Source organism: Squalius cephalus, assembly GCF_949319135.1.
Source record: "Squalius cephalus genome assembly, chromosome: 3".
Taxonomy (NCBI): domain Eukaryota; kingdom Metazoa; phylum Chordata; class Actinopteri; order Cypriniformes; family Leuciscidae; genus Squalius; species Squalius cephalus.
In genome coordinates this window covers 3,066,791-3,078,927 of record NC_137124.1, presented here as the reverse complement: position 1 = coordinate 3,078,927, position 12,137 = coordinate 3,066,791, and the positions used below count along the sequence as shown (strand labels likewise).

General features: G+C 35.9%; 2 protein-coding genes across 2 annotated transcripts in view; one reads left to right on the top strand and one right to left on the bottom strand.

The window, feature by feature from the left end:
* LOC307156249 (ATP-binding cassette sub-family C member 12-like) overlaps nucleotides 1-1,321 on the bottom strand; it is a gene marked incomplete at both ends in the record, with an annotated part of 30,954 nt that extends 29,633 nt beyond the window's left edge. The window contains one exon of the mRNA XM_079867543.1: nucleotides 1,316-1,321. Within this exon, the coding sequence (XP_079723669.1) occupies nucleotides 1,316-1,321 (6 nt within the window). The remainder of the gene's footprint in view (nucleotides 1-1,315) is intronic.
* A 3,937-nt stretch (nucleotides 1,322-5,258) lies between these two features.
* Nucleotides 5,259-10,537, top strand: LOC307155341 (C-type mannose receptor 2-like). The gene is made up of 5 exons (XM_079865945.1): nucleotides 5,259-5,315; nucleotides 5,479-5,517; nucleotides 5,610-5,963; nucleotides 9,090-9,437; nucleotides 9,602-10,537. The coding sequence occupies exons 2-5, from the start codon at nucleotides 5,481-5,483 to the stop codon at nucleotides 9,961-9,963; spliced, it is 1,101 nt and encodes a 366-aa protein (XP_079722071.1). The 5' UTR covers nucleotides 5,259-5,315; nucleotides 5,479-5,480; the 3' UTR covers nucleotides 9,964-10,537.
* The last annotated feature ends 1,600 nt before the right edge of the window (nucleotides 10,538-12,137 follow it).

Here is a 12,137-nt window from a genome sequence, read left to right as displayed (position 1 = left end):
AAACAAAGAGATAAATATCATAAAATAAAAGGAACTGTGAGACAATAGAAAATGAGTCATAAAATATCTCATAAGATATGATGGCCATGAGATGGCCATGATTTAAGCCACACAATTCTTATATATTCATCTTTGCATTTGATCAATAAATAAAAGTACATTACTATATTGGTTTGGTTTAAGATCTTTATTTGTCATTGTACTGAGTCTGTGCACGGCCTTAGTTATTTGGCTTAAGGCTAAAACATTAAAACCAGTTAAAATTCCTCTTTGGCTTAAATGTGATTTATAAAAACATAGCTCAAACTGTTAAAGTTCATTTTGTAATTAAGATGACTTGAAATGTTTAGTACCTGGTGTGTCGTGGGAGTGGACCAGCTGGGTGACAATGAGATTCAAAAAGGAAGTTGATCTGTTTATTGGAATTCTAAAGGAAATGAGACTGTACCAACTTTGATGTCTTAGAGGGGACATAGGGAAACGTCTTGATCAATGTGATAAAATTCTTTTGCATTAACTAAAATTTATCCATGGCTCTAAATTTAGTTAAATGTATTGTGTTCATTCCAGGGTTTGTGTTGTTATTGTTGTGAAAATTTGTATGGTTTTGTTTCCCCTTTTTTTGTTTTCATGGTGCTGGTGAGAATGGTTACTTATTGTATTTATTACTTATTGTTACTTATTACACCTCCTACAAATTCAGTGTATGTTTTGTCTAGTGAGAATGGTTACTTATTGTAGATCTTCACATGAACATGAATCATTAAATATATAATTTAAAATAAATAAATGAATGAATAAACAAATCATTAAAAATCAGTAGCCTTCAGGTTGTAAATGGTAACAATAGTGAGATGTTAATTAATCACATAATTACCTCACTAAGTTTAACAATAGCCGCATTTCCATTACCCTTCAAATTGCGCAAATTGAAATTGCGAATTGAAAATACGCCCAATGGAAACACGTCATTTTTGCAAAAACTCCCATTTATCGCAAAAACGTTTTTACGCTCGCATGAGGGGTTTTTCAGGCAATTCGAAAAATAAATATTTCGCAAAACTGCAATGGAAACAGTTTTTGCGCATTTACAGTCACCTGACGTAGATGACGCGGTGTGTTTGGACAGAATACGAGACAGAGTTCTTTATTAAATTTATAAAAGACAAAAGAATTACAGGAATAATGGATTCTAAACCTCAAAAAGCCTCTCACAAGTATAAAGGGTCTTTCCTTACCATTAATGCTTGGAAAACACACATACGTCTCCTTCGATTAATAATAATGACCACTGCAGTGACAGACATAAACCTACCAACATCCGTTGCCATGATTTTTGGAATTACTTAATTATCGCGAGAGTTAAAAATTTAGTTTTAGTCGTATAACATCGGTTAATGGAAACAACGTCATTTCGCAATAGTTTTTTCTCGACATTTAGAAAAAATCGCAAAACTTTTGCGCAAATCTGTAATGGAAACGCGCCTACTGATTTAAAGTTACTTCAACACTCTGTATAGTGGGACATATGTACTTTTGCCGTGTATAATAATCAGTTAAGTGTTCTCTTTAAAAAGAGGCCAAACTTAAGTCTGTTCTTTAAAGTATTCAAAATTTGGTAACACTTTAGAATACCGTTCCTTCATAAATTAATAACTACACAGGAACAAATGAGTCATGCATTATTAACACTCTAGTAACTACTATTAACTAACAAGAAACTCTGATTAGCGAATTAATAAGTAATAGTGCACAGTCAAATGTGGTAGTTCACTATTAGCTAATCAATAACTACTATTTTTCATAGCTCACTGAAGAATATAAGAACTACTATATACAGGTTCATAATTAATATTAATAATGCACAATGTTTAATATAAGGTAATGGTAATGATATGACGCAGCGCCTGAAAATAGGTCTAATAGGTTAGACAAACTTAGTCCCGGTCACGTTGGAAGGTTACTATTAAGGTTACTGGGGACTATTTTCAGGCGCTGCGTCATATCATTACGCCTGCTGGACTCATGGTACGGCAGCAAAGTTTCTTGATTATTACACATGAATGAGAGTGTAGAGAGAGAGAGTATTTCAATGTATGCGAAAAGATTAAGTAGCATTTTCAGAAAAAGCCAATAAATTAAGTACAATCAATGTCAAAAATATCATAAAAATATTATACACATTAGACTTAATTAAAATAGGTAACATTTAAATGAAAAAAAAAAACTAGTTAATGTCCTCTGACTTATTAATTTTGACCAATTTGCCCTTTCTTTGTTTTGGAAGTGTAAACAGCTTCAAATAATGAGTTGCTATTATGTCAATTTCCAACATTTATTAAATCATTGTTATATCCAAACAGTAGCAATGAGCTGGACAGTATAAACACTCAATAACATCTGTATTCATGCATTAAAGCAAGCATGCCCTCAGCTAATAAAGTGCAGGTTAGTGGAACACCTTCACAGTATCATTTTTCACTGTGTACATACAGTACATAATGTTTTAAAATCAAGTCAACAGGCACTTTTGTAACAATTCACAAGCCACACTGTAAAAATTAAAGGTGCCTGGAGGAACCTTTTGGGGTTCTTCACTTTGCCACACCGGAGGAACCGTCTGTAGATCCTCTAGGCACCCTTTAAAAAGGGCCGGTTCTCTGAGGAACCACACAGGTTTCCTGAGGAACTCTTATATAATGCACTGTGTGGAACTGCTTTGGGTGCCTCCAAGAGCCAAACAATATTATTGTAAATGATTAATTTCATGTTGTTACTATGGTTACCATTATCTTCTATTATAATAAACAAACTGAACCAAATACAAAATAAGAAGTGTTTATTACATATTTTAGATCCATTTTAATACATACACTTCCATGCACTTGGAAAAAACTAGTAATAGATTAATATCAATGAATACACACAAAAAAACAATTATAATACATAAGCAACATGAATAATCAACCATGTATATACAATAGACTATACAAGAAAAGACATCTCAACAAAATACATGGAAACACTCATGGAGGTCATGGAAAATTATGATCCTAACCTTTATCTCTATTCCGAAATCTCAGATGGTTAGTTATTCAGCTATTGTGAATCATAAAATGTTGAAGTCTGGGATGTCGTGAGACTGGAGACTGTAATGTACACTATGGCTTTTTATCAGTAGAAACCCGGTAGTATTTTGGATTAATGAATGATGTCCCCCTGAGATGAGAGATTTCTGTATTGTGTGTCTGGAAAAAAACCTCCAATGACGCAAAAATCGTTATTTAGCATCATCTGAGGCTTTATTGTCCAGAGGCGAGAGACTACAGCCAGTAGGAGGAGCTCATTCTGCATGTGTTCAACCCGCCCATAGGGGGTGCGATCTCACTCACAGAATGTAGAAATAGTGTCAGCCATCTTTTTTTTAAAGCTAAGCTAACAGGCTCTTGCTCTGTGGAGAAAGCTGAGTGGTAGGCTAACCATGATGGCGAAATGTAGTTTTGAAGATGATATGGCAGAAGGGGATTTTGAAGATCTGGTGCACAAACCCGATGCTCGTGGCTGCCTGTACGAGCCACAATACAGCGATGAACAGATGCGGGTGATGGAGGAACAAGAGGCGGCCGGAGCAGCTGCGGATTAGCAGTGGCCTCGTAGGGCAGAGAAGCAAGTGCATTCTGGGAGTTGTTGTCTTTCATCCACATGAGCCAAAAATACATTTTCTGGCTTTTCTCAGTCTAGAAGGCTCCAACTTCTAATATAATTTCACATTTCTACTACATAAACGACCCAATTTAAATACACATTCATCTTTCCAGCGGTGAAATATCCCTTTAATAAAACAAAGAAAGAATGAGACCATGGAATGTGTCAATAACATGTACAATAACACACTGTTTCTGCTTCTGTTTCACGTCAGAGATGTAAAGATTGTCCACCCTGAAAGTCTACATGTGGACCTAAACAAATGAGTGATGAGGATGTGTTAACATGCAAATGTGTTCATGTTGTATAAACTAAGAACAGCAGGAGTATGACACGAAACACAATAAGAATTTTCTATATAAGACATTCTTAAAAATGTAACAATGTTTTAATGAACACATTCCAGCCAATCACAATCAAGTATTTAGACGGAGGAAATAAAGACTAATTCATTCTGAAACAGCAGAAGATGATGATATTATTTCAGTGGGATAATGAGTCTAATAATCTTTACTAATATTAGAAATGGACTTCAGGGGAATGAAAGCTTTCATGTCTTTATCTCGTCTCTGTTGGGAATGTGAGGGGTCTCAGCTTTCAGAAGAGGGAATAAAGAAGCCTATATATGAGCAAAAACATTTCTATTTTTTTCACAAAGAAAAAAAGAATTGTCTTCCCTTCCTCTTCATTTTGTCACTAGTCAAACTCTCTCAATATTCAAACTTTAAAGGCTCTCAGTAACCAGTATCACCAGTCTTCACTAATGAACTCAACCCTCATCAATCAGATCATTAGTGGGTTGTTCAGTTCACACACACAAACAGGTAAAAGTGACCAAAAACAGAGAAACTCAAACATGGGGTCTGTCCAAATACACTTGGCCACTAGAGAGTATGTGCACGCTACAGGCTATAAGTGAGCACATTTTACTGGTGTAAAGACGAGTATGTGTATTTTGTCATTTGTACAACATTTGCAACTGCTTTTTATCACTTAATTAAAAGCACCATCATTACTAGTAAACTGTGTTACATAGGCACTGCTGTACAGACGCTTAGAGGATTATTTAAAAATGCAAAGCTTTGAAAAACAAAATAAAGCTCTGTAAACACTTGCATTTTTACAACACTGTAAGTGTGTCCCATCGGGTAATCAAAAGTTCTACACACACTTGATCACTTGGGCCAAATACAAGGACAAAATGTAATGCAAGTAGACAAATGGTGAAGTGGAAAGATCGCAAGTGTTGGTGGACAGGCCGATACATGTTAAGATGATCAGGGATGAAACACAAGTTATGCAGTCCAGCAATATCATTAAAGCAGTGTTTAGTTGTGAATATAACAATATAAATTGTGAATGTTCATATATTTTTTTTGATTAAGGTTCATATAAATATAGACTAATACTAACTGACAAAGATGCCAATATGAAAATACAGAGGTAGACAAACACAAATAATGAGGAAGTAAAATATGAAAATTAGTTTCAGAGAAATACACAAATGATGTGGTGAGCTGAATGAGGGATGAGAGCAGATATAATAATAGCGTAGTGTAAATCTGCAGACAGAAACATCAGACTCAGGACAGAAACACACGACCTCTAAAGTAAGAACATGTTCATTCTTCAAACACAATTACACTTTCAGGTGTTAATATTGTCTGAATAATTGCTAAAACTGCTATTTTTTATTAATTAATTATTTAATTTATTTTTAATAACATGATCATGATTTACTTGTTTGGGATTTTTAATGTGTTTCTTCCTCAGAAATGGAGCAAACTCTATATTTGATTCTTCTTCTCATTGGTGAGTGTGTTTGTTGTATTATTTATGGTTTATAGTTTCATCAGGTTTGACTCTGTTATGAAAAGCATTAAATCAAACGCTCTCTTTCACAGCTCTCTGCTCCGTATCTGAATGTGTTCAGCGTCAGTATCACTTTATAAATGTGAGGAAGAACTGGACTGAAGCTCAGAGATTCTGCAGAGAGAAATACACAGATCTGGCCACCGTTGACAACATGAACGACATGAACGAGCTGAAGAAGAGTGTGAATGGGGTTGGTCAGTATATCTGGATTGGGCTGATGAAGACGGGTGTTGATAAATGGCAGTGGTCTTCAGGTGAACCTGCGCTCTATCTGAACTGGGCTACTGGACAACCTGAAGGCAGAGATGATTGTGCAATGATGTCAAATGGACAATGGGAGGATTTGCCATGTAGTGATAATCGTCATTTCATCTGCAACAACAGTGAGTGCAGCTATTTACAATTACAACAACCGTTCATTTATAGATGCACCATATACCAAATATAACGGCTCCACAACATTTTCTACTAACACACACAGCATTAATTTATAAATGAAAGGTAGTGTAGGCAATTTCCGAGAGGCCAGTAATATCATGCTGGCTTTGAAAGCATGAGATCCCACTCTCCCTTCAGAGTCTCCAAAGCCACGGCTCCTCTAAAACACAAGAACACACACAGCAGAGTCGGCTAAGCATCAAGAGAGACAGTGTCAAATTACCTCATGACTCAAACCACATAACATTACAATAATAAATGATGTTTTTATTAAACAAAGTTCTGGAGGAGCACATTCAGATAATGAACATGAATGGAGAGCACTCAATGATAAGAGGTGTATATATATACACTCAGCAGTCTCACCTCAATTCATTGACAGTTTTGCAGCATCCGTCCACCACCCCTTCTCCACACTTCTAGTCCTGACCACTTTCATACTGGGGGAGTACTCTGGGTTCGGGCCGAACTCCCCCCGGACAGCACGCCAAATACGCATTAAACTTTACTCACTCTAATTGTAAGTGTAAACTGGTGAATGAACATAAACAGCATACAGAGCTCTAGTTGTACCACCTGACTGCTGTAGATTCATTTCGGCGTTGATAGTGTTGACATAGAAACACACGAATCCGAGTCTGAGGACGTGAACAGCTCCGGGTTGCCATCTGGTAATTACGGTTACTCATGGTGTGTGAACGCAGCAGGAGCTCGTTGTTCTGGTTCAGGAGGAACTGTAAAAGACACTGTGTGTGTTTGTGGCGCTCAGTGACTGTGTGTTTCTGCAAAGTGACGTCTGCGCAGCAGGTGCATATGCCATGATTTATCAAAAATAAAACACAAAGAATATAATTTTTTTCAGGTAGGCTAGTTTTTTATTTGCATATCTTAAGTGTAGAAAAATATATAAAGCCAGAGGTTTTTTAGACAAATTTGCAAATGTTTTAAATGTTGATTTTTGGGCTATGTGTATTATAAAAATGCTTAAAAAGAATAATACACGAACGTTATGTAAACTGATAAACTGTTTGCAGATATTCTCTTTGTCAAGTATCCTCGGTCAATTTGTTTTTAAGCCAGATTACAAAACTACCTCAAACCCCTATTGTTACAAAAATGATAATTAAGGTAAATTAATTGACTCACTGTATTCAAATGAGTAAAACAGAGAAGTATTATAACTCACATCATCACTTTACCTCCTTTTGAAAATGCCACTAAAGTAAGCAGCCTTTTCATGCTAAAATGCTGAAATAGTTGTAGACTAAATTTAGTTTAAAGAAGATCTAGCTTACATTTCTCTTTTTCATTCATGGAGATATGGAAGATATGCCATGCTTTAGTTTAGTGGATGATTTCTGTACCCTATAGGGAAAACAAAGACCTTTAAAGAGTAACTAAACACTAAACCAACTTTTTTTAGTTAATGATCTGTAAGAATGGGGCTTTATTAGTGCTGTTCATTGATTCAAGTAATTTTTTTGACATTTGGGTTTAAGAGTGCTGCCCTCTTCAGGTTGAACAGTGGCTACTGTAGTTGAATTTTCCTATTGGAAGTTATGGTGGCCGGTGACGTCAGAGGGAACCAGCTGACCACGCCCTTGCCTACAGAGAGATACGCATCAGATGTACGCGCACAACTTATGAATTTTGAAGCATAAATGTAGCAAAAAGCTAAAGTTAGGCTATAAACGAACTCCACAATGGTCCCACAAACTCAAGACTATCATCACTAAAGCTTCTGACAACTCTTTCAGTTTTTATCTAAAACATGTTCCCAGAACATTGAGTTGGAATATAGTTTATAAGAGCAGAATTATAAGCATAATGAGTCTGTAAAAGCGGATTGAGTTCATCTGTTCGGCGTGATGACTTTTAATCTCCGACAGCCTCTGTAGTCTCATTTAGCCACTTGTTAGCAACAGCCTTTTTCAAGACATGTAAAAGCTTCAAAACATCAGGAGTGGCGTAATATTGATGTATTTTATGTCGTAGAATAAAATGTGAAAGTGTCTTGAGCTTGTGTTCACCACAAACCTTATTTCAGCCATTTAACCAAAATCCCATTCAAAAAACCCATTGACTTTGGGACGATGGAACCAGAAGTGCTAAAATGCTAAACTCTACACAGTGATGTCATACTTGAACCACTCTGTTTGCTCTTGCCACTTCATAATGTAGTTATTTTCATGATTTGCTTTTGGGTTTATTATAAAATAGCTTTAATAACAAATTAATGCTAATAAGTAAATAATGCAAAAATAAAATAAAAAATGTATAATAAAAAAATAAAAATAAAAAATAAACTGATTTTTAAACATTTCTAAAGGACACATGTGGAAAAAAATCTGTATTAAAAAAATCTTAAAAGCTTCTAAAATTACCCAGAAAACACAAACCTGTTTTCTTCTTCTGGTCTATGTGTCTGTGGGTCTATTAGTCTGCGTTTACACTACAGCACTAAATGCACAGGTCTACTTTGGCAAATGTTGTGTCCCGTCCATTGCTACGGTTATCACTGTCAATCACAGCAATTTTAGGAGTGACTGAGGAGCAGTGTAGCGGATTCATTCCCGTAATTATATTTTGTTTTTCTTGGCAATTTGGCTGCAGTTTTCATACTCTATGCTTTGCCTGTCCAGTTTTATAAAGTCCATTCCATTTCTGGCCTCGCTCCCTGTGTGTGTGTGTGTGTGTGTGTGTGTGTGTGTGTGTGTGTGTGTGTGTGTGTGTGTGTGTGTGTGTGTGTGTCTGTGTGTGTTTAAGTTTCCTCGGAAACTTACTTGAAATTAAATACTTCCATATTAATTAAAGTGTTTTCCTTGCAAATTATATTATCAGCATAACAATTTGAGTAAATGTAACTGTGTAAAATATAATAACATAATTATTGTATGTAATTCATGTAATTTGTTAGTGAATTTAGGACAGACTGTGGATAAATGTCACACTTTCAATGTTGAGTCAATTTCTGTATAGAATTGTTTTTATACAAAAAAGTCCAGTTCAAAAAAAAAAAAAAAAAAAGGAACAAACTGATTGTTTTGTTGTTGTTGTTTTTCTTCTTAAAGCGAACACAGGACTTGTCTTTGTCAATCAGATGATGAACTGGAGAGACGCTCAGAGTTTCTGCAGACAGAATCACACTGATCTGGTCAGTGTGAGGAACCAGAATGAGAATCAACAGGTTAAGAATTTCATTAGTGGTCATCAGTTATCAGGATCACAGATCTGGATCGGTCTGTTCAGAGACTCATGGCAGTGGTCAGATCAGAGTGACTCCTCATTCAGATACTGGAGGTCTGGTGAACCTAATAATAGTGGAGGAAATGAAAACTGTACAATGATCAGTCCAAATGCTCAGGGTCAATGGCATGACATCTCTTGCAACCACCAATATCCTTTTGTGTGTCATGAAGGTGAGCAGATCCTCACACACACACACAATCCATCCATCACCTCCAGATATCTTAAAGTTCACGCTACATGTCTGACATGACAGATTCCTCCACAGTGTTTGTTCTGCATGTTGTTTTTGATCAGTCTCTCTCTAGTTTTTGCTTGTGGTTTGTTTTGTGTCCAGATAAACTGATTCTGATCAAAGAGACTCTGACGTGGCCTGAAGCTCTGAGATACTGCAGACAGAATTATACGGATCTGGTCTCGGTTCATTCAGAGGAGATGCAGGAGGAGGTGATGAATGTGGTTAAACGTGCGTCTACTGAGGCGGTGTGGTTGGGTTTACACAACTACTGCCAAATGAACATGTGGCTCTGGTTGAGCGGAGAGATGGTGTGCTATCAGAACTGGGCTCCAGGGAACGGAACGACACCGGAAAACTGCAGCCTTACGAAGAGAAAAGGAGCAGTTCAGTCTGGAGGAGATCAGCGCTGGATCAGCCTTCCTGAGACTCACAAACTCAACTTCATCTGCAGCAGATCTTAGGAGTGAGAAGACGTCAATGCTTGTGTGTTTACTTACATTCACTGTTTTCATTCTTTACTTTTCTTATTTACTTTCATGTTTATTTTTTTTCTTTTAGTAATTTCTGAGTGAATCTATTTCTGTACTATTTCTCTGTGTTAATTATCATAACATAATCTGATCTTATTAAAGTTTTCTGACATCATTGAATATTATATAGATGTCTAAAATACTAACACAATATATGTGTGTTTTAAGAATCTCTTTGCATATCTGGTATAATTATGTGTATGTTTTTCACTAATCTTATCTGTATCAGAAACTGTTGAATATGATTCTGTGAGCAGCAGATCTTAAGAATAATCATTATTTGTGCAGATCTTAAGAATAATCATTATTTGTGTCTCAGGAGAATTAAATTTGGTTTATTCTTAGAAAGGCAGAAGTGAAGTGATGTCACAATAAACTGTCAAATAAATAGTAATAAATATGTAAAATGTATATGTGATTGTTGGTGTGTTTGGTTGATATTTAGGATATGATGTCACTTACAAAACATGCATATTTCAGTTTCCTGGAATAAATTAGTGGTGTGAATCTTTGGGTCGACAGCGAATCGATTTGATTCATGATTCATAGTTTTTCTTTTCAGGAGCAATTTTCGCAAATTCAGAATGATTAGATTCGAGACGATTTACAATGAGATACAATTCAATTAATGATTCGATTCTGAATTTCTAAAGTGCATTCATAAAATTATGTAAATGCTTTTCTCTTAATGTGTCTTAGTCATGGTGTGAATCACAGAAACCTTCAGTGGGTCCGAGAGTCAAAATCAAAACCCTTTTTTACATTGATAGATCATGTTAGTTATTAATGACGCGACATCACTTTATTTTATTAGCCAGACTTCTACATGTCTAATAATTGGAACCTTTATTTGTCCATAAAGCTTCATTTATTATCTTCTTATTTGTAAAACAAACCAGTTGAGTTTTTGCCACTGATAGTCTGAAACTCCATTTATTAACCCAATTTCAACTGTCTGTCTGACTTTGGTTACATGTTTGATGTTACAACCCATATTGCCCGTAATCTGCATACAGTGGTCTCATATCTTCCTTTATTTGCTGAAAAAGTTGATCATTATGTTGAACAATGTCATAGAGCATACACTACCTTGTGGTGTACCATTATCTATTGTATATATTCCAACAAGGTGTTCCCACTCAATTGGACGCACCAATATTCAATGTTTTTACTATCTACTGAGACTTACAGGAATTGGACACAAGAACATGTTATGGGCGGAAGGAACATGATCGGGTCATTCCCTCTGACAGTGAGCTTGAGGAGAGTCAGGAAGAGAGGGTCCCTGAATCAGGCAAGAGACTGTTGGGAGGTCAGGGGTCAGTAAGGGGTCAGTCAGTATGCATGTGTATTTGGTTTATATATTTATATGAAATGTGAGATACATTTATACATGATGTATTAGATGCAATTAGTAGTAGTTTGTTTATTTGATTGTTTGATGTTTGTGATTGGTTGGACACATTTTATGATGAATATATTATCAGGGACCCCCAAGCTCCCCAAAAAGGGGGTGAACTTTTTTCCCCTCACAAAAAAACAAAACAAAAAAACATTTATTCTCAAAAATGATAATAGTGGGAAGGGTAGTTTAGAGGTGAGATCTTTCATCACTTCTAGACAACCCTTTCTCACTGCCATCTTTTTAGAGAAGAAATTAACATGGTTCTGGATTTCTAAAAGAGGGAAGTCAATGAAAATTACACAGACATTCTGTGAATCTTTGATCTTGTGATGATATTTTGAGGTTTATGAAACTAAAGATGCAGATCATGCATAAATGTTTCCTCTACTCTGGTTAAAACCACAGAGCCGAAACAGAGCAGAAGTCAAACCACAACTATGAGCTCAACTCTATTATTAGGCCTGAAGAAATGAGTTGCATGACCTCTGTTTGGCTCGAGGTCATGGTGCAAAGGACCCTAGGTTGATTTTACTCCGAACCATCCCTTTAAACAGTCATTTTCGCACTACAAGTGTAACGGAGTTAAAAAGAACATTAATTATAATGATATTAATGGATGTTGAATTCCATGAAATTAGAAGGTAAATTTAAATCAAAAGGTATTTTGGTGCCCCCTAGTGGTTAATGCATTGCAGACATT